This window comes from Phlebotomus papatasi, chromosome 3 (genome assembly GCF_024763615.1).
Source record: "Phlebotomus papatasi isolate M1 chromosome 3, Ppap_2.1, whole genome shotgun sequence".
Lineage (NCBI taxonomy): Eukaryota > Metazoa > Arthropoda > Insecta > Diptera > Psychodidae > Phlebotomus > Phlebotomus papatasi.
Window position 1 is genome coordinate 69,391,086 of NC_077224.1, and position 23,685 is coordinate 69,414,770.

Sequence of the window (23,685 nt, forward strand, 5' to 3'; positions counted from 1 at the left end):
TTTTTGTTCCTCAAATTTCAATGAAGTTTTAGTTTTTGTATACTCTAGAGATTATACAATGCAAAAGAATAACAGAAAATATCGCTTCGACGAGCAAGATGATCTGAAAAAGGCATTGGAAGAATTCCGGAAAGGCAAGGAACTATGAGAATGAAAGTGGCCGAAATAGGCCATCAATGCTATGTCTACATTTTTATTCATTTTAAAAAGTATTAAAAATGATTTTAGAGAAAATAAAAACGATAGACTATCTACAAGGTTCCAATGAACACTCCTTATAAAAAGATAACAAATAAATTCAATTTATATTAAGAATATTACATTTCAAACTTGAGACTTTAGCGCTTGCATGCAACTATGCCGAAATTTGGCACACTTGCCCTATAATTCAATTTCGTAGAAAGAGCCTGTCTCTAAATTATTGCCTTTAATCATTGCAAATACAAAAAAATCAACTTCAATTGGCTATTATTCCTAAAATGGACATAACTTAAAATTATTTTTGACTAAAATTGACTCAAGACAATAATATAGTAAGTTAACACAAACTTACTCAACCTACCTCACTGCACAAGTTTTTGAAAGTAAATGTACAAAAATTCTTCTGATGACAGCCCCTCTAAACAAAAATACGCCCAAAATTAAGTGACTATTATAAACACATATCTCCAACAAGGAAAATAAAGAGAAAATTATCAAGATTCAGGGAATGATCTTTATTGCTTGTCATAATATCAGTTTTGTTTCATCTTTTTTTTTTCTCTGTAATCATTGTCTTAACACAATAAACACGTTGTAGAAAAAAAAATGTCCTCATACGGAATGTACAAAACAGAGGTTCATCTCAAAGATTCCGTTAAAAAAAAAAACAACATTTTGTGTAAAAAAAGAAACTTCTAAATATCTTGTAAGTATTTCCTGACACCATAAAAATTCGTTTTGCGTTTGCTCATAAATAGTTTCCCGCCGCTACCCGAATTATTTTGTGAGAAAATTTTGTTAGGATCTCCTTTTAGAGTTTGTGCCATTTGTAGGAGCCGTAGTACTTGAAGTTGCTCTCTTTGCACTTTAGATCAGCCTCTTTGGGTCCTCGAGAGCCGTAAATGTATGGAATGGGATCGCACTGGTCAGCTTCAATTTTGTGCAACAATGGAGTGAAGATTCGCCATGCTTCGCGAAGTTCGTCAGAACGGACAAAATGCATCTGAGAGCCACAGAAAACGTCCAGGATGAGTCTTTCGTAGGCGTCTGGAAGGGTGACTTCCTGCAAGAGGTAAGGTTTCCTTTAGTATTTGGATATTTTTCAATGCAAAACGGTTAAGATAAATTTCTGTGGTTTTAAACGAACTTCTACCATTGAATATTAATAGAATAAGCTTCAAAAAGCTTTGAAAGCGAAAAATTAGTCTTTGATAGCCAATAAAACTCTTTGTGATCCGCGAGATTTGTGCAATCGTTGCTAGGACAATTTCTAGATTTTTTATAAATTTTAATAATTTATTTTGTCAGTTCATATGTAAAAAATCCCAAATCTTACTTCAGAATTTCTAATCTGTAGGGGAATTTTGTAACATATGACAAATTTTCCTGGTAAATTTTGGAGTAGGAGAACATTAAAGCCCAGTGAACATTTTATTACTATTGTAAGCAGTTCTGTTAAGTCTTCAGTAACTGATATGAATCAGATTTTTAATTAGTTCTTTTGAATTTACCACATAAAAAATTAAATTTCTCATATGACATTGTCATACTGTTACAGAATTCTGCTACTGATCCCATTAGTCACAACCCTTTTAACGTAAAATGGTCATTAAGCGGTCTTCAGACTAGAGGGACTCGAGATTTAGGTTAGTTCCCGAAAATCTGGAATTTATGAAATGGAAGTAAATTTCATTGATATTTTATATGCCATAGTGGGATCAATTGTCCATGATAAAAAAATGCTAGGTCGTACGTTTGCAGTGATCTCGATTATTGGAAATTATTGAGTTTAAGACACACAGCGTGAAACTCATGTTATACGGGCTTCAGACCTAATGTACTGGACGGATTTACGACTTAAGCCTAGAGACGGCTTAAGCCATCCTTCGGCTCAAGCCTTAAGTCTGTCTACAGCAGAAGGCTTAGTCATACGGTTCAACTTCTCTAATTTCTTTTCAAGATTTTTTGGAAAATCTTGACTTATGATTGGATTATTAAAGGAAAATAGATGAGTTCATATATTCTGTCAGTAGAAGAGGTCGAAAGTTTGGAGTGGTATATCTCAGCTCCTGATGAACATAATTGGATGAGTGAACTATTGTTGGAAAGCTTGGTTCATTAGCTTTTAGAATCTGGTATACTTAATCTGCTATGAGTAAACCATGGTCATCCAGAACCATTCATGTCGAAGAAGACACTTTTTGCAACGTCTTTTTTGACCATCCACTGCTGGGACCAGGAGTAACCCACAATTCTCGCACAAGGACTATTTGTTAGAGGAACTCTAAAGGTATAATTTGTCAAAGAAACTTTTTTCTTGGACATCTTACTTTTTTTTATTCATCGACTTTTGCAAGAATTTTGAAGTGTTAAACGCAAGGAAAAAATTACAGAAATCCTAAAAGAGTGGTTTCTGGAGGGGAAGGATAGACGTGGGGACGAAATTGATGTGATATTTGGACTCCTTGGATCAACTTATGGGGGAGTACTTAGAACATTCCAAGTCGATATCTTCATTAGTTTGTCCAGAAAATGAGATAGAAGGATTTCTGTCATTTTTTTCTATGCGTGTAAAATGTTAAAATTCTTGCAAAAGTCGATGAATAAAAAAAAATGTAAGATGTCCAAAAAAAAATTTCTTCTACGAATTATACCCTTTGAGTTCCTCTAACGAACAGTCCAAGTGCGAGAATTGTGGGTTACTCCTGGTCGCAGCAGTGGATGGTCAAAAAAGACGTTGCAAAAAGTATCTTCTTCGACATAAATGGTTCTGGATGACCATGGTTTACTCATAGCAGACTACATATACCAGATTCTAAAAGCTAATGAGCCAAGCTTTCCAACAATAGTTCACCCATCCAATTATGTTCATCAGGAGCTGAGATATACCACTCCAAACTTTCGACCTCTTCTACTGACAGAATATATGAACTCATCAATATATCAGACTCTGAAGAGCACATAAAATTAGTCGCTATTTAGGATTTTCAGACTTTCGGGAACTGGGCTTAATCTCTAATCTAGGTCGTTTTAGATTTAAAAAAAAAAACCACAAAGCTTAACTTTTAATAATTTCGGCCTAGGATTGTATTTTAAGGACAATTTCTTTACGTTAAGTTACTGCAATTTATTTTTATTTACACTGAGAAAAAAAAGAGGGTGCGATTAACATTTTTTCCTCATAACATTAACACTTTTTAGGTGTAAAAATATATCAACATTTTTTAATGTTAATTTTACACCTTTTTAAGGGTAAAATTAACATGAAAAAAAGGATAACTTTAACCACTAATACACCTAAAAAGGGTACTATTTACACCGATTTCGGATCAATACTGCAGGGTAAAATTAACATTTCTGGAATGTTAATTTAACTTTTTCGGATTTCTCTCAGTGTAGATATATGAAATCTTTGGAAACGGGATTAAACCATAATCAATGTCTATTAATATCACTATTTTTCTTAAGAAATTGCTCATAAGGAAAAAATGACATGATTCTTGTTGCTAGAAACATGATGTTTTTACATAATTCCTATGTTTTCTTCGTTTCTAGAAATTTTTCCAAGTTTTTTTTTTGTTAATAAATTGTTCCTGTTACTAGAAGCGCTACCGTCTTTTTTGGATTTATGTTTCTGTTTTCGAAAGTGTTTCCCTGTTCTTTTTTTTTAAAACTGAAATTCATTTTTTGGATACGACTTTGAATTTGTAATATCATTAACGTGTTTTCTGAAAATGTTTCTTATAGTGCTGGCACACCTTATTAATTGAGTGAAATTCAATCGATTGAAATTTTACTTCTTACTCTTTCAAACTGAAATAAGATATATTTTTCTCTTTCTGTCAAATGAAAATTGGAATTTCAATTTCATTTTCAATTTTCATTTGACAGAAAGGAACAGCTTTCAGTTTGAAAGAGTAAGAGGTAAAATTTCAGTCGATTGAATTTCACTCAATTGAAAAGGTGTTCCAGCGTCATTAGTTTTTTATTTGCATTTTTGAGTTTCTAAAATCGTTTACATGTTTCTTAAATGGGTTTTCGCGTTTCTGAAATCGTCCTCGCGTTATCTCTCATTTTTATAAATGGTTCTTTATTTTTTGAATCGTTTTTCTATGTCAATTCAATTTAATTCATCGCCGTCTTAGCGTTGATTCCAGTCTCCAGGACTAAACGATGGAAATGTCCCATCACAGACTGTATGTTATTTGTTACAATGTAATTATTACAATTACATTAGGAATAGTCCAGTCCAGATATAATAGCGAAAGAAGAAAACCTCTTCCGAAAAAAGGACTATTTGGAAAAAATAGATGCTTTTTCGCATTAAAAAGAAATTAATTCAATTATCAAGAACTATAAACCAGGAGTGTGCAAGAACCGTTTAAAACCGAATAAACTTCAGAATAAGTTTGTTCAGATAGCGTGTTGACCATTGACGTACAAGTTTCATTTAACGTTTGTTCGTTTTCAAACGGTTCTTGCACACCTCTGCTATAAATTAAACAACTAATTATCACAATGTTTTTAGGTAAATCTCCTTGTTTTTGGAAACGATTCCAAATTTTCTGTAATTATATCACTATTTCTTGAATACATTTCTAGAAATATTTTCGTATTTCTTGAGTTGACTCGTGTTCTCATGACACAGAAATTTTTCATTTCTAGAAACCTCTCCGTGTTTCTTGAATGCAGTTTAACATTTATTCTCGACCTAATAATTCATTTTTCTGTAATGTGTACCCTTCGATTACTTTTAAGTCAGTTTAACCAGAAAACTTCTTTATTTGCCAAGATTGTTGTAAAATTACTTTAAACTGGTGTATAACTTAATATTACTTGAAATTGGTTCTAAACTCGATGTAAATAGGTTTTGTAATACCTGTAATTTAGGCAATACGATTTTCCTATTTTTTGATACACAGAGGTCCATAGCTTTTATTGTACTGATCCATTTACTTCATCTTAAGGAAAATCTTAAAGGCCTTTGAATAACCATCGTATAAAACTAAAGTTATAGAACTTACACACCTCATGAGGTTCATATAAAAATTGAGAATTTAACTAAACACATAGAAACCTTTATAAAACACTATGAAAGTTTAAGCAAAAAGAAAATCAAAATTGTTGAAATTTTTTTTTTTTTTAAAAATGTTTTTTTAAGTAATCACTGACACTCGAATTAGGGTAAATTAAGGTAATTCAAAACCTGCTCCAAATGGAAATTTTTCGCTACTACAAATGGAAACATCATTGTTTTCATGCTAAATACAGTACTAAATTATTATATTTGTATATTTTCTACACCATAGTTTCATTATTTAGTTAATTTTGCTCCAAATGAAGCGAAAATCCATTCATTTTCACAAATTTTAATTTGTTAATTTCTCAGAAAAAATAAAAGTGTACCTTTTCACCATTGAATTTTTAATAGATCGACCATGTTTTACAATGAAAAACACAATAAGGTAACTGTTGTTTATTCGTTTTGTTTAACATTTATGTCGTATTTCTGGCTAATTTTAGTTAAATTAAGTGCTAATCTTCATTGTTAACGGTACGTGAAGTTTTCAAATGAAATAATTACCCATTTCGTGAACAGAAAGGGATTTTTTTTTGAAGTGTCTGCAAATGCTTCAATAGGAAACCCCGGAAATATGACTTTTTTGGAGAGATTTTCTTATTGTTTTAGATGGGAAAGTAGAAAAACCCAGGTATAAGAACAAATCCTGCACTCAGGAGCACCTCAACAAGGTTTTGGAAGCCTTTCGTCGCGGTTTCACTTACACTCTTTGTCTCCAATTAGAAACTTTCCCTTGTCTCCATTTGGATTAATTTTGTTTCCAATAGAAGCATTTTACGCTCGCGTATTTTTCTTGTATTTAAGAAGTTTTCAAATTATATCTAAAGAATTTTCACTAAACAGTAACATTCTAGAAGAGTCAAGGAGCAAATTTATGTAATTCTCTTCAGAAAAAATATGAACTTAATGTGTTGAATCTTCCGTCAAAGGTAAAGCGTCTAGAAATGGTTTTGAATTAGGACATTTACCCTACCATAAAAAAAAATTGCAAAATAGCAAAAAAAACAGCATGGAATACTACAGTCTATCCATTTTTGTAATTACATGCCCCTTGTTTTTTTTTAAATTATTTCCAACTTTTCAACTTCTCATAAAATCCCGTTGTAAATGACTTTTAGCACTTCCTACATAAAATTATAATAATGCCTTATTCGCTTTACTATACCATCTTTTTTTGGTAATCATAACACTTAAAAACGGTTTTTGGCAGTGAAATGTTATTTGCAAAAAAAAGCTGTCCGGAAGGCCTACATTTTCAATATCAAGAAGAGTCAGTCTTACCTTGTAGCGATGTGTATAGGTGAGATCCAGCTCAGTTTCTTCCAGATCAAATGTTATTCCTGGGGATTTGGTCATCATTTTGACATAGAGGGCTTCTCCGGGTTGAACGCGAATCACTAGTTCATTGCGTTTTGGTTTCCCGTCGAAAATATCTCCAGGCACATCGTGGTACTGAATTCTGACTTCGGCTTTGCGCTCATTGAGTGCCTTGCCGCAGCGCAGAATGAAAGGGACACCGTCCCAGCGTTCGTTGTTGATTCTGAGCACGGCAAGGGCATATGTGGGGGTTTTTGAGCCAGCTGGCACTGTTGGATCATCGAGGTAGCCCTTGCTGGCATCATCTTCGGGCGCAGCCTCGGGATTGCCAACATACTGGCCCAGGACAACGTCATCAATGGTCAAGGGTGGAATGGATTTGAGGACTTTGACTTTTTCATCGCGAATGTCATCTGGATGGCAGGAAACGGGCTTCTCCATGGCCACGAGAGAAAGAATCTGCAGCAGATGGTTCTGCATCACGTCCCGGATGATGCCAAATTCATCGAAATATCCTCCACGTCCCTGGGTTCCAAAGGGTTCCTTGAAGGTTATCAGGACTGAAGCTACATTGCCATTGTTCCAGGTTGGGCTGAAAATGCGATTCCCGAAGCGGATTGTCATGAGATTCTGCACCATTTCCTTGCCCAGGTAATGATCAATACGATAGATTTGATCTTCTCTGAACAGTTGAGCTAGGTGGTTGCTCAGTTGTTCAGAAGTGGCAGCATCACGCCCAAAGGGCTTCTCAATGATAACTCTGTCCCAGCCGTCTCCATGACGATCAAAGCAGGCCTTTTTCACGTGCACTGTGACAGTGTTGAAGACACTGGGAGGCAGAGCGAGGTAGTAAAGACGATTGGAGGATTTTCCCTCCTCAATGCGCAGCATGGCTTGATTGAGACGCTGAAAATCTTCAGCACAGTCATAGCCTCCAGCTACATAGTCATTTAAACTCCAGAACTTCTCTAGGAGGGCTTCTTCATCTGCCCGGCATTTCATGTACGGAGCACATTTGGCCTTGAGCTCTGCCACGGTCAATTTGCTGCGAGAGTAGCCGAAGAAATGCGTTCGCTCCGGCAGGAGGCCATCACGATACAGCCACCACAGTGTGGGGTAGATTTTCTTGCGTGCAAGATCCCCTGAACTCCCAAACACCACAAAAATATGCCTGCGTCCGCCGTCAAAGAGGGTGCCCTCGTTGTGCTCCATCCGATTGGTTTGCAGTGACTTTCGTATGATCTGCAAAGCCTGTTCTTCACCTGCACTTCGTCTCCTGGTGTCACCTGAAAGGCCCAATCCAAGGTAAATTGCAAGCAGTGATAAGCCTCTTTAACTTGTGATACATGAGATTTTTATTGCAAACCAAATCGAAATGGAAGAAATTTTATGACATAATAAAGTTAAAGATTTTTTGTTCTGGAGTCTTTAAGAGGACCCTTGCAATAAAACAACATCATTTCTTGGAGGTTTTATTGCTCAAACTCAAAGAGAGAGACAGACAAAGAGAGCAATAAATTTCGCTTTTTTCAACCTGTATCAGGCTAGAGGTCAAGCGGTAAGAGATATTATCTCCTGGATTTCAATGACCCCTCAAAAAAAAAAACATTATCTTATATTAAGCCATTATTGTTCACACCACCTTTTGTCCCTCCAAAACCACGTTTCTTTTTTAATTTTCGGATATGTCTTAGAAATATTCAAGTCGGATGTTCCCTCCTTAGATGCCTATAACCGAAAATTTTAGACATAAATTTTTCTATCTGGAAGGGCTATTTCTCAACTGATTTGATCAAATTTGGATTTTTATGAAAGGCCTTGAAATTCCCAACATGGTTGAATCGGTAAAGTTTTTATAAATTGTTTTATGGATTTCGAATATTAGGGGAGACTGGGGCAAAAAGTCACAAATCGAAAAAGTCAAAATTCAATATCTTCCAAGGTAAAAAAGATAGCGGATCAAATTTTTCCTATAGATAGCCTCCATAGACCTTCTTCAATGTCGTAAGTTTCTTAGAATTCGAACAAGGAATTTAGAAAATAAAAAATATCGAAATTTTTAGTCCTAGTTTTGAAGTATTTTCCTTTCAGAAGATAAAAATTATTACCTACTTATTTTCCAAAATTGATGCACTGGTGAATATTTGCTAAATAATTTAGATTTTTTGAATACGAATCCGCTATCTATTTTAGAATTTCACAAAAGTTCTTTTCTCCAGAAATCCTTTTATTAAAAATGGCCACTTGGGGTAAAAAATAACAAAAGATATAGAGCAAAAAGTAACAAAAAAGCGAAGCAATTTCTGATGTCTCACGGCGAAAAGAAACGTCATTATCATGTCTCGCCGCTTCTTGTTTGCATTGGTCAAACGATTTGCAGTCTTTTTTGTGTTTTTTCTCGTTTTCTCATTTTCTCGCAGAGAAAACGGTGTTTTACAAAGGTGTAGATGAATAAATTTTCTATGAAAATGTCCTCTAGGTATTTTTTCAAATTTACGGAAGCCCGCTAATTTACGGATGCAGCTAATCAAAATATGATAATACCCAATGTCTGATAATGTTTGCCCCAGCATTTTTGAGAACAGTCACAAAATTACCTTTTAGAAATTGGCTCGATAAACGTATTTCTTTACAAAATAGAGGAAAATTACTTTCACAAAGTTGTAGAGCGGTAAATTTCCTATAAAACTGCGCTAATTAGAAATTTTTGAACCACTCGAGTAGCTTGTAAAAAAATAAAATATCCGTTTTGTGACTTTTTGCCCCAGTCTCCCCTACTTATTCTTTTGTTCAAGAACTTGTTATCGGACTAGAGGCCTAATGGTAAAAGATATCGACTTCTGGTTTTCTGTGCCCCCACATAATTCAATTTTGATTAGAAACGTTTTTATTTTGACCCCCTCATCACCTTTTTTTCCTCAAAAACAATGTTTTTTGGTTTATTTTGAAAACGATTCTCAAAATTTCACCGTAAAGCCTACACAAAAAAAAATATTTCGTAAAAATGTTCGTAAATGTTTGTAAATTTCTATGGGGGTATTACGAAATGCTCGTGAATCGTATAACCCGCAAACATGTTCGTAAAAGTTTGTACTTTTTCACAAACATTGTTCGTAACATGATCATTTGACGAGCATTTTTTGTACTTTTACAAACTCTTGTTCGTAAATGTTCGTAAACACACAAAAAATGTTGGTAAGATTTTGTCATTTGTTCGTAAATTTTTGTTTGTCTGGCAAACTTTTACGAACAAATGACAAAATTTTACAAACAGTTTTTGTGTGTTTACGAACATTTACGAACAAGTGTTTGTAAAAGTACAAAAAATGCTCGTCAAATGATCATGTTACGAACAATGTTTGTGAAAAAAGTACAAATTTTACGAACTTGTTTATGGGTTATACGATTCACGAGAATTTTGTAACTCCCCCATAAGAATTCACAAACATTTACGAACAATTTTACAAAATATTTTTTCTATGTAGATGTCTTCCTGAGCCTGATCCATGTCACAGGGATAAAATATCACAAAATTTAAAGAAAAAGAAAGAGCATGATTTCTTGCTAAAAACCTATGTCGATATCTTTTACTGTTCTTTGTTTAGAAGGGGTTGTACGACGAATAGTCTACCGTCCGATTGGAACATTTAAATTTAAATTGTCGTCATTTTCGTGATCTATGGAATCAAGTACGAGCTCCTCCCCTATTCCGTGGTTTGCAATGACTTTCATTTCTCGTACCGAATGCAATAGCTGAGCTTGAGGCATAAGAATCTCACATAATTGCTTTAACAGTCCACACCAATCTTCGGTTTTTCTTTAAAAAATATTCACTTGAGTAGCAGATCTATGTAATAGCCCAAAGGTAATTAATATTGAGGCACTGTATAGATAACTTATCACCACAATTAGATTAAGTTTAAATAGAACATTTTGGTCAAAACTCGAGAATTTGTTTATTCCCTTTCAGTGTAAGCACGTTTTTACCTGATCAAACTTAACCCTTTTCGCTGATTCTCTTCCCGGGGTAAATCACACACAACGGAAATACTGGCACTTGTAGATCAAACGGAGCGTCTGGAATTTTTCCAGTTTTAACCATTCGCCCACAATTCCCAAGTCAATTGACGCAAATTATACGCGACCCGCACGATGGTGGCGAAAAATAGAATTGCAAAACTCATCACAAGTACTTGACTTTCCACCGTGACCGAACCCCTTCTCCGCCCAGATTCCCCAGTCTACAAGCCCACTCTGCGATCAATGGCTTCGGCTGCCAGCCGGCCACACTCAATCTGTCCCACTCGCACCTACCTGAAGCCCAACCAGGGGATTATCAACGCGACACCGCGCAGAAATTATCGCGCTCTTGATCTTGTGACTCACATGCTGTCGCATCGGCAGATTCGCAATACGATCGCGCCCCACCAGACCAAAGCTGATGGTCGGGAAAGCGTGATCAGCAGACTGTCTCACTCTCCGAAGACCGGGCTGTACAATGCGTTGAGATCGAAAGTGCACGAGATGAGATACACAGGGGCAGACTTGGGGATTCTGGATCGAAAAAATTCTTTTATCAGACCTTCGCAACACCAATTTTCATTCAAATTAGGGTAAATTAAGCTAATTCAAAACCTGCTCCAAATGGAAATTTTCTGCTACTCCAAATGGAAACGTCACTGTTTTCATGATAAATACAGTACTAAATTATTATATTTATATATTTTTTACACCATAGTTTCATTATTTAGTTAATTTTGCTCCAAATAAAGCGAAAATCCATTCATATTCACAAATTTTAATTTGTTAATTTCTCAGAAAAATTAAAAGTGTGCCTTTTCACCATTGAATTTTTCAACGATCGACCATGTTTTCCAATGAAAAACACAATAAATTGACTGTTGTTTATTCGTTTTGTTTAACATTTATGTCATATTTCTGTCTAATTTTAGTTAAATTAAGTGCTAATTTTTAGTGTTAACGGTACGTGAAGTTTTCAAATGAAATAATTACCTATTTTGTGAACAAAAAGGGTTTTTCTGAAGTGTCTGCAAATGCTTGAATAGGAAACCCCGGAAATATGATTTTTTTTAGAGAGATTTTCTTATTGTTAGATGGGAAAGGAGAAAAGACCAGGAATAAGAACAAATCCTGCACCTAAGGGCAACTCAACAAGGTTTTTTAAGCCTTTCATCGCGGTTTCACTTACACTGTTTGTCTCCAATTAGAAAATTTCCCTTGTCTCCATTTGAATTAATTTGTTTCAAATAGAAGCATTTTGCACTTGTGTGTTTTCTTGTATTTAAGAAGTTTTTAAATTATATCTAAAGAATTTTCACTAAACAGTAACATTCTAGAAGAGTCAAGGAGGAAATTTATGTAATTCTCTTCAGAAAAAATTGAACTTAAAGTGTTGAATCTTCTGTCAAAGTTAAAGCGTCTGAAAATGATTTTGAATTAGGACATTTACCCAATTTCATTAAAATCAATTTTGTAATTTTTAAATAATGTAAATTTTAATAATATTGATTTGTCCTTTACCGTTTCAATTGATCTTTGGTAATGTTGTCAAAAGTTTTATTGATCTTATATTTTGCGAATAAAATAAAACAGAGCAGATAACCCGCTTTTCAACAAAAAGACAGATTTTTGAAGAAATAATGGCTAAGAATTGAGTATTAAGGGTAAATGATTCATTTTAGAATCGGTAAAATTGCTTTTTATTTAGAATTTTGAGATTTTCTGGAACTGGGCTAAGCCTCCATTCTGCAGCATGTTTAAAGCGGTTTTTAGGCTAGAGGTCCAATCCAGTTCCTGCAAATCTCATAATCCTACTCTGAAAAAAAAAGTTTTGTCAAATTAACAAGACAAGTTTGTCAAAAAAATGTTCTTCCATACAGAATATGGAAAAATTTTGTCAAATCGGCGTCCAACTGGATTTTGTTAAAAGTTTGTCAAAAGGGTGCTCTTCCATATAAAATGCGAGAAAAAGTTTTGTCAAATTGATAAATAACATCCTTTTGACAAAACTTTTCCATATTCTGTATGGAAGAACATCATTTTGACAAACTTGTCTTGTTAATTTGACAAAACTTTTTTTTTTCAGAGTAAGATTTTGAGATTTGCCAGGAACTGGGTTAACTCTTTCGTCTCCTTTGGGACTCTGGGTACCCATGGAAACAACAATTTTTTTAGACTATCTAGAATCGATAAAAAACCGATTCTTCTGGATTATTACAAACTATAAGGATGTCCAAATCTAGGATATTTTTTTCAGGATCCCAATTAACTCCTGAGCTAAGATATTTTTGATCAAAAATCGTGAATTTTCGATTTTCTGCTTCCTTGCAGATATTGTGACTTTTTTGATATTTCTAGACCAGAATAAGGGAAAACCTCTCAGGGCCAATAAGTATGGTAACTAACAATTACAGATTACATAAATTCGAATAACAATTTTTTTCTGAAATTTTCAAAAAACTTGTTCAAACTTTATGGGTACTCTCGTCCCCAAAAATCTAGAGGTCAAATCTAAGGTTATCCCGCCATTGTCCGCCATTTGCTTTTTGACACCAACCTTGTAAGAAAATTCCAAGCGGGAGCGACATTTTTGCCAATATGGCCGATAATTTTGACATTTGGCATCGCGGGAGATTGCTTTCGGGGAAGTTTTTCCTGTTTTTCCTGATTTTAATGAATTCTGATTGTCGATGAAGTGTTTTTTGGCTTGTGAGAAAGCTTAATGTGTCTACAATAACATCGTATTGAGAGAAATGTGTTTTAAATTGTATTGTGTGAAATATATTTTGAGGAATCTGTTGGCAAGCAGGAATTTGGTGTGTTTTTGACCATTTTCTGGACATCCCACAAGATACTGGTCAATAATTCTCCTTGTTTTAGTGATCAACATTGTAAAGGAGTCATTTGACACGCAAAAATAATTCACAAAATTGATATTATTGGCTTTTGGAAAATTGAAGTATGTCTCCTTTTCGTTCTTTTGGGGACGAGAGTACCCATGAGCTTTCCAATTTCCCAGAGACGGAGAAGATTCTTTCTCTACAAAAGTATCATATTTGACCACTAAAAGTTACAATAAAGTGAGTTTTACTGAAATTCGTTCGCTGGATATGTTGTGGTCCGGAAAGAGTTAAGGGTGTCTCAGAAGTTTTAGCGTATCTAAACTCATTTTAATTCTTTTCAAACGATTTCGGAGAAATTACGTCACGCTCTTCGCCCGCCTGTAGGTCAGTCAGGTCTCTACCACGCCTCAAGCTTAAACGACTCGAAATAGAGACTTGGGACCTTCGAAGGACCCCCCACTAAGACCCTAGAGTCACTAACATGACCCTCATCCCCCCACTACTTCTCTGAGATTGCTCGAAAACCCGTTGTTTTTTTTTAATCTTTGTATATGTTTTGGATATTTCGTTCTTACACAAAAATCCTGTTAAATCATTCCTAATTACCGTTTTTTAAAGTTAAAGGTTTAAAAGGCTCTAGAGAGCGTATTTCCCAAACAAATGGTATAATGTTTAGGCTTGTTGGAAAGGTCTTGGAATTTCCGATAAAACTGAATCGGTTCCCATTGATTATGAACCGGTTCATAATTAATTTTTATCCGAAATTCAATTATATTACTCCTAAGGTATTTTGGGCAATTTTTTGAATGATTTATGAATCGGTTCAAATCGTTTGTGAACCGATAAAGGATGAATAATGTCACTGAGAAAAAAAGAGGGTGCGATTAACATTTTTTCCTCAGAACTTCAACACTTTTTAGGTGTAAAAATATATCAACATTCTTTAATGTTAATTTTACACCTTATTAAGGGTAAAATTTACATGAAAAAGGGTGTATTTAACACCTAATACATCTAAAAATGGTAATATTTACACCGATTTTGGATCAATACCGCAGGGGAAAATTAATATTTCCGGAATGTTATTTTAACTTTTTCAGATTTCTCTCAGTGGTAAAGTACTTTTGAGGTATATAGCATCTAAGTCACGAGTTCGAGCAATTCGCAAAACCTGGACCACTCCGTTTTAAAATAGTTTTATTCTTCCCATTTCATTTAGTATTAGTATTGATAACTCAGTTTAAGGACCTCGTAAATGTGACTGACTGTTAACTTCAATCTCAATTCAGTGACTCTATTTCAAAATGTTCTAATTTTTTTTTTTTTTGACTATTCTTAGTTCAAAAACCCAGTAGGGTAAAGTGGTACAAATTGGACAATCAATGGTACAATTTGGACAGGACTTTTTGTCTTGATAAATTTAGTACTTCATTTTTATTTGTATATTTTTAATTCCTTAGTTTTATAATTCGGTTCCTTGTGCTTAAAAACAAATTTTGTACTGTATTTAGCAAGAAAAAAGCCATGTCAAACTTGTAGCGCCGAATTGTCCAACTTGTAACACTAATTCCAAATTATATCACTTTACCCTAGACCCTTATTTCTTTTAGTTTTGTAGTACAAAAAAATTGTAATTTTTGAATTCTTAACTTTTCATTCAAAACACGTACTTGGTCAATCAAGATAATTTATTTAATTACTTCAAAAGCGTTACGATCTCTTGAAACGATATCAAACTACTTTAATATTAATCACCAATTATTACGAATCAATAAAATGATTTTTCCACCGTCCGACGGTCCGTGATTAGATGCTTGCGTGTCGATTATGGTCTCACAATGCCTTTCTCTATTGTAAATGATCTATTGGTTTAAAAAAAAAAAGTTGCGGTCATAGCTCTAAATCGATTAGCGTGGACTTTCAGAAAGAATGTTTGAGCCTCGATTTGACCTCAAGATAATGCTAATGCAGCGAATTGATTTATTCTTTACGTGAAAGCCCCATATCAGAGCGAAATTTTTGAAGGAAATCACGTTACGATTATGTGATGATTCCACAAACCGATTAATTGAGCGTTGTGGGGACCCGAACTGATAAGAAGTCGCCCTGGTCCACACGCACAGCCACCCACTCTGCAGTTAAGTGTATCAACGAGAGCCGTGATTGCGCGCTTTTATCGGCTCAATGACGATTGAAAGTCGCTATATGATGATGTAGTCACATTGTACAGCTCCTCAAGTTTGTATGGGAGTGAAAGAGGTGGTCTTACCTACAAAATTCGAGGTCATCTCGCTCAATGTTGCCTTGCAATTGATGTCCAAGTAAACGGTGGCTCAATACACGCAGAAAAGAAAAATCCACACTGGTTTTTTTTTTGTTGGAAATACCGAGGGAGAGCACTATGCGAGCTAAAGTTTTGTTGAGTATTAACTATTAAAACAGGGACTTTCCATGTGGCAATTATGCGCAATTTTCAGTGGCACTCCGAGGAGGGAGACACAACACACACGGAGGGTCGATATTCACTGACCAGAAATTAAATGCTAATGCTGTGGGATTTTTGAGACTTTTCCAAGCCATATGACAGCACGAGTTTTGTGTGTTTGAGAGGCGTTTGGATTAGATCAAGGAGGGGGCATGGGAATCAGCTGAGAGCTGCTTTGGAGCTTTTATTGGGAGGGGAGTTACTTTTCGGGCACTTTTCGTCAATAAGTCGATAAAAGCGCACGCAGCGCAGAGCTTTGATACAATCAAGAACACATTCAAAGGACGAAACGCAGGATAGAGCACGGAATTGGGAACACTTTTAAAGGAATTCTATGCACAGAGGTGTTCAGGATATTTTCAAGATTGTTATAATCGTTATACTGACCGGCAAATATGATTTTAACATTTTTAAAGTCTCATCTTTTAACTCTTTTATATTTTTGGGACTTTGGGTATCCAAAGGATAATGAGTAAGGGAAAGTTTTCAGGATTCTTTTAATGAATCTGACCTATTTTTTTTAAGAAATGTATGACTTAATACTGGCTATTAAAATATGCTATGGTTAGCTATGAGATGTAGAAGATTTTCTGGCTTCGCACGCACCATGCCTTCGAAAAATTCATATTTTTTCCCATATTCCTTTAATAAATCTGACTTAATTTTTTCAGGAAATGTGTGATTCAGGACTAGCTATTAAAATATACTACCATTTGGTCAGATTCATTAAAGGAGTATGAGAAACAATGACTTTATTTACAATTGATAAAAATCCGATCCTTTTAGAATATTTCTTGCAAGATCCTGATTAATTTATAAGCTAAAGATATTTTTGATCAATAAAATCACGAAATTGCTTTACTGGTAATGTTACTGTCTGGAAAAGGTTAACCTTGTTTTTCTTCATACGATTTTGCAAGATAAATTTCACACTTTTTACGCTATTAACACTCCCACTTTAATATTTAATTATAAACCAATTATAACGCTGAATGAAAACAAAACGAGTAATGCTTCAATAATTTACTAGTCTGAAAAGAATTTAAGGGGGAGGAGAGCAAAAGAACAAGACCTCGTCGAAATTCGAGATATGGGGCGGAAACCGAAGATTAAAAGTCGATATCTCTTATTGTTTTGTATATAGTCCGGTAACAAACTTGCGGCCTAATACAAAAGAAATAATTCAAAAAAGGTTTACAAGTATTACGAATATTACCGATTCATTATTATGGAACCAATGTAGCCAAGGTGGAAATTTCAAGATCTTACCAAGAAGTCTAAATTTGGTAAAATTGGTTGAGAAATATATTATCCGAAAAGGTTAAAATTTGACCTTTAAAAATTCAAAATATAAAAAGAACCGATTATTTTAGGTCATATGCAAAAAGAGGTCCCGGACAAAATACCGAAAACCAAAATGCCGAGTGCCAAAATCGCGAATGGGCAGAAATCCCAAATATTGGGTCAAAATCCCGACTGAATGGGAAGAAATCCAAATAGGTGTCTAAATCCTGAAAATCCAAAATTCCGGACACCAAAATCCCGATTTCTTAAAAGAGTCAGCTACTCCTACGACTACAAAGGCGTTTTCTGGGAGCAAAGAGAAATTTTCTGTGCTTTGGGTCGGTGGCAGCCAAAATCCCGAAAGCCAAAATCCCGAATTTTCTACATCCTGAAAGGGATGAAATGGATGAAATTATATGGAGGGAAATGTTCAGAATAATTTCCTAAGACACAGAAGATTTCCCTTTGCCTCCAGAAAACGCGGGTACAATCGTGGGAGTAGCTGTGACACTTTTAAGAATTCGGGATTTTCACTTTCGCGATTTTGGCTTTCGGGATTTTGGCTTTCGGGATTTTGGCGTTCGGGATTTTGGCGTTCGGGATTTTGGCTTTCGGAATTTTGGCGTTCGGAATTTTGACCGGGACCCACTTTGGATAATTAATCCACACATTATTCTTCGGAGAATTCTGTCCTTTTCAAGATTTCGACCATTCGAGATTTTGGTTTTCGGGATTTTGGCCCATTCGGGATCTAAGTTTATTGGAATTTTAAGCCGTTCTCGATTTTGGCTATTGGAAATTTGCAAACTGATTTTGGTTTTTGACTTTTTAGAATTTTGTTTCATTTGTGGTTGGACTCTGGCGTGATTAGTGTTCGGAATTTTGGCTTTCCTTGATTTTGGCTTTTCGGGATTTCGATAAATTCGAGATTTCCATCCATTTGGGATTTCAAACCATTCAATTTGGTCTCTTCTGAGTTTTGGCTTTGTGAGATTTCGACAGATTCAAGATTTTGTCTCTTATGAAATTTGTCTTTTCGGGATATTAGCTTTTCGGAATTTTGGCTTTTCGGGATTTCGACTAACGCTGAATTCTGGTCCATTCGGGATTTCAAACCATTCTGGGTTTTGTCTCTTCTGAATTTTAGTTTTTCGTGATTTTAGCTTTCGGGATTTGGGGACGTATTATTATTATTATTATTCAATTATCGATTCCTAATTTATATGAGCCAGTCCTAATTTATTCAGAATATTAAAATCTAATAAGGGCGCTTAAGTAGACACAATTGTTATTGACGAATTGTTCAATTAGCAAAAATTGTTTCATCAGGGAAGACAATGTTTAGCATATTTGGCAACTAGCCTCTAACGTGCAAATAACTGTAAATTCCAAGATGGGTAATAAATTTTTTCCTTTTTTCTGTATTATTTATATACTGATCAAATTCTATTTATATCGAAATAATATTTTAAAACATAAATAAAATAACAAAAAAATGTGTTTAAAGTGTTTTAAGTGTATTAAATGATTTAAATGTGGGCACAAATAAATTAAAGAATAAATTTTGGGGTAAAAATACTCATTCATGGGGAAAATTCTGTATTGGGAAAACTCAAGGATGCAGTGTCTGCATTTGATGGCCCAACAATTACCAGCAGAAGGACAGCATTTGGTTCCACCCTCGCCTGAGGCTTTCCCTCCACCTTCTTTTATTTTCCCGCAAAATTTTCCCCAAATTTCAGAGAGACGGAAAGAAGTGAATGGGATGATCTGCTGGTGGCATGTTTCATGTTTCCCTTTGCCCAAAGAGAAATGAAAGATAGCCCAGGTTCTAAGGGTTGGAAAATTTGCCGAGATGAGACTCAGCGGGAGGCACGTGGATGCAGGTGTTTGAATTGGGTTAAATTTTGGGTGCATTGACAGGAAATGTGATTGACACGCTAAATACAACATAATAATAAATATTTATCCAGGGAGGGTTGTCGCTGATACTTCAAGATGGGTCGATAATAGTTTTTGAGGTCGCGTGCACTTCAATTGTCCTCCGGCGGGTGCGCCATTCATTCCGGGAGACCGCATGAGGCAACACTTGAAATTAATTTTATTTACACGGCCAATTAATCAAGCGCTAATCAATGGGCACAAAATCCTTCCCGCAAAATCTCGGCGTGTGAAGTAGAACCAAAGCAGATGTTTTTGGGTCACGTGCCGGGGTCTCGTGTCACGACACAGGCCAGAGAGTACAAAGAAGGGGGCGGATTTGTGCTGCATAAGAGCGCCAATCCCATCAAAATTCATCGTTTGGTTCACGTGTGCGCGCGTCTTCAAAGGAGAGAACGAATCCTTCTGGCAACACGATGACAGGGAATGGGCTCTTGAGGCGAGATTTACGATCTCTAACAATTTTCCACCCCTCGCCCATGACGAATTACAGGGCAATTTCCCGGAGGAAGGAAGGAAACGTTTTCTAGCCACTTGGGAATTGTTTGATGATGTTTACATTTGATATCAATTCAATATCAATTATTGTGGGATAAATGAAATATTTATTTCCCAATTTTGCGATAAACTAAAAGGGATATAGTTTTGCTAAGATTAAATTATTTAGATCTGGATGGAAGTTGCGGTTTTGAAACTTGTTTATACTCGAAGATTTTACAGAAGATATTAAAATCCTTCAATTTTTTGAAAATTACCCAAATAATTTTGGACTTAGACGAAAGTACTCTTCCTTCGAACGTTCATACCTTCGAATAATGTGAATTTCTTTTATTTTTCCTAAGAGACTTGCACATAATAATCACATAATTATCAATAATTAATAATAAGCTAACTAATACAACTAAATAGAAATATATGTATATAAGTCTCTTAGTTAAAATAAAAGAAAATTCACATTTGTTCGAAGGTATGAGTATTCGAAGGGAGAGTACTTTTCCCTATTAAGTATTAAATTAGTTCCATCTAAGTAATGGAACAGTTGTGAGTTTTCAAATAGTCGTAAGGTTAATATTCTTATATTGTTGTGAGGTGATGTGATTGTAAGTGCGGTATACTTACAACCTTAAATTAAGAAAATCCAAAGAAAATCGTTAATTCGTTTCTTCTATATAAGTCACTCAAAAAAATACAGTAGACTCTCGCTAATTCGGCTCTTTTAAGATTGGGCTACTTTTTAATTCGGATGGCAGTTATTTGAAGAAGTTTGTTGACATTTTTAAAGTTTAACTATGATTATCGAATGAAGCAAATATGCCCAAATTTTCCATGGATTGGCTTGGTTATGATGTGATTTTACATTATTAAGAAGTTTTAATGCAAGTCACAATAAGTATGAGTATTTAAAATTAATATGAGTATGCAGATGAACAAAAAATCGTTGCATTTCAAATAGTTTGACGCCCGAATTTCTCTCTAATTCGGGGGACATTTCGGACCCAAATGCCCGATTTTGAGAGAGTCTACTGTAAATGGATTTTTAGAATAAAATATGGACTTTTATCAGATTGAAAAAATATTTAATAAAAATTGTTTCAATTTAATTAGAAAAGCATTTAATTCCGAAGAGTATAAGGCTTTATTCGCATCCATCAATCAATAAGTTTTTTTCGTAAGCTTTTGGATTTTTTTTTTTTGAAAATAGCTCGTAGAATTTCTTTTATTTTTGAATATGTTTTAGAAGTATTTAAGGTGAATATTTCGTCCTTACTCTTTTTTCCGGTAATAATAATATAATAATAATGGTGGCAAAACGTTTCATAGCGGAACTTAGGCCTTCCCACAAACAACATCTATTATTACTATTTTATTATTATATATTATTATTATTATTTATTTACACAAGGATGGGGTTGTCCGTCTCATGCTCCGTGGACGCTCACTAGATGCAATTCGAATCGAACACCTTTATCGGCAGAAAAATTCCTGGTAACCTAAAGGGGATTCGATCTTGGGACACTTACATCATAGAGGGAGTTCTCTACCATTTGTCCCATTAAGAGAAAGGTTGTGCGTTAATTTTTCAGATATACGAATGATTACCGAAAGTCAAAGATCATCGTTTTTATGGTATGGGCTAGGGCTTCCGTAACGGCAAATCATCTCTTACTACTGGGATTTTTTAACTGTAACATTAAAATGAATGGCAATGTGTATTTAGAAAGTATCATGAAAGGTATTCTGAGGCACACAATAATTTCAGGAAAAGATACTGGAAGTTCCAACAAGGCTTTACTTACATCGTCTCAGAAATTTCAGGTCAAAGCAAATTGACTAAAAAATAAACGTATTTGTTGTTAATTTCGAGGACATAGTAGCTTCCACGGTTCTCAGAATGTAAATTCGCAGCACTTTTTCTTATTAGGAATTTTGTTGGGTACAATCAGGATCAAGACTAAAATATACCAAACTGTCAATGAACTGAAAACAGTCGCTTGTGGCACTGGGCTCCTACTCCAAAAACTCACGTTTGGGCAGCTTGCGATGTGTTTATCAGCAAACTGATAATCGTACACTGAGAGAAATCCGAAAAAGTTAAAATAACATTCTGGAAATGTTTATTTTACCGTGCAGTATTGATCCGAAATCGGTGTAAATATTACCCTTTTTAGGTGTATTAGGTGCTATAGATACCCTTTTTCATGTTAATTTTACCCTTAATAAGCTGTAAAATTAACATTAAAAAATGTTGATATATTTTTACACCTAAAAAGTGTTAAAATTATGAGGAAAAAAAGTTAATCGCACCCTCTTTTTTCAGTGTAGTCCGTGTCCAAGATGGTTACTTCGAAAATTTCAAATAAATCCTCAAATTTTTGAAGATTTTTACTTTTTTCTCATTCATTAAAAAAAATTATAGTGTTTTGAAAAGGTTACAATTCAAGGCTAATGCTCGAGAATATTTATCCCGCAAGATTCGGCGATAAAGTGTCAAGTAAAGAAAATTTATGAAAATTTATGAAACCTCAAATCCTTGATCCTTAACTTTTAAGTGTATTATAAGTTTGGGATGATCCTCTGATGAAAAATTTGACGGAATAAATATTCTAAAGCATCACCCTGTGTTCGAAAATTTAATAAATAACTTAATAAATTCACAAATGAATAAAAAAATAGTGTAAATTAAGCTAATTCAAAACCTGCTTCAAATGGAAATTTTTCGCTATTCCAAATGGAAACGTCACTGTTTTCATGATAAATACAGTACTAAATTACTATATTTATAAATTTTCTGTACCTCAGTTTCAATATCTAGTTAATTTTGCTCCAAATAAAGCGAAAATCCATTTATATTCACTAATTATAATTTGTTAAATTCTCAGAAAAATTAAAAGTGTACCTTTTCGCCATTGATTTTTTAATAGATCGACCATGTTTTCGAATGGAAAACATAATAAAGTGACTGTTGTTTATTCGTTTTGTTTAACATTTATGTCATATTTCTGGCTAATTTTAGTTAAACTAAGTGCTAATCTTTATTTTTAACGGTACGTGAAGTTTTCAAATGAAATAATTACCTATTTTGTGAATAAAAAGGATTTTTCTGAAGTGCCTGCAAATGCTTCAATGGGAACCCCTGGAAATATGATATTTTTGGAGAGATTTTCCTATTATTTTAGATGGGAAAGGAGAAAACACCAAGAATAAGAACAAATCATGCACTCAAAAGCAACTAAACAAGGTTTTGGAAGCCTTTCATCGTGGTTTAACTTACACTGTTTGTCTCCAATTAGAAAATTTCCCTTGTCTCCATTTGGATTAATTTGTTTCCAATAGAAGCATTTTACACTCGGGTTTTTTTCTTATATTTAAGAAGTTTTCAAATTATATCTAAAGAATTTTCACAAAACAGTAACATTCTAGAAGAGCCAAGGAGCAAATTTATGTAATTCACTTTAGAAAAAATATGAATTTATTGTGTTGAATCTTCTGTCAAAGTTAAAGCGTCTGGAAATGGTTTTGAATTAGGACATTTACCCTATGAGAAAAATTATTGTCGTTATAACTTAACTCACACTAAGGGTTAAATAAAAATTAAAAAAAAATTGATACCCTTTTAGGTTTGTGATTAAAAATATTTTCGCACAATTTTCATTTAGAAATAAATATTCTAATTTTTTAAATCTTTTAAGATATTTGCATCAAAATTTGTCTCAAGCAATTTATGAGAAGTTTTTATGTAGAATTTGTGAGGAATATTAAATTGTCTTAAATTCTTTAATAAACTTAAAAACGAAATGAAGGAATTTCCTGTGTTGAACATTGATTTTCTCACCCTCGCAATTACAATTTCCTATGGAAAAGGCGTGGTTTCCTCATCCTTGCTGCTAAATCTAACCAATAGCTATCCGAGGGTGTTTCCAATGTCCTTTTCCAGCATCCGTTTCTATGGAAGGATATAAAATGGATGAGCCCTCGTCATTCTCGCCAGTTTCATTTTCAATCGAAATCCGCGA

General features: G+C 34.4%; 1 protein-coding gene across 3 annotated transcripts; it reads right to left on the reverse strand.

The window, feature by feature from the left end:
* Positions 1 to 692: 692 nt before the first annotated feature.
* Positions 693 to 16,082, reverse strand: LOC129808129 (glucose-6-phosphate 1-dehydrogenase). 3 transcript variants are annotated; one of them, XM_055857879.1, is made up of 3 exons: positions 15,731 to 16,082; positions 6,563 to 7,884; positions 693 to 1,264 (listed from the first exon to the last, which is right to left on the reverse strand). In XM_055857879.1, the coding sequence occupies exons 1-3, from the start codon at positions 15,747 to 15,749 to the stop codon at positions 1,013 to 1,015; spliced, it is 1,593 nt and encodes a 530-aa protein (XP_055713854.1). In that variant the 5' UTR covers positions 15,750 to 16,082; the 3' UTR covers positions 693 to 1,012. The 3 variants fall into 3 exon arrangements, with proteins under 3 accessions (XP_055713854.1, XP_055713856.1, XP_055713857.1); XM_055857881.1 differs by lacking the exon at positions 15,731 to 16,082 and adding an exon at positions 10,913 to 10,932; XM_055857882.1 differs by lacking the exon at positions 15,731 to 16,082 and adding an exon at positions 10,586 to 10,832.
* Positions 16,083 to 23,685: the final 7,603 nt, after the last annotated feature.

Excerpts from the sequence above, each read along its gene's own strand:
- LOC129808129 (XM_055857879.1), bottom strand. Across the intron at positions 1,265-6,562 it reads CCTATACACATCGCTACAAG|GAAGTCACCCTTCCAGACGC; the intron begins GTAAGACTGACT and ends TACCTCTTGCAG.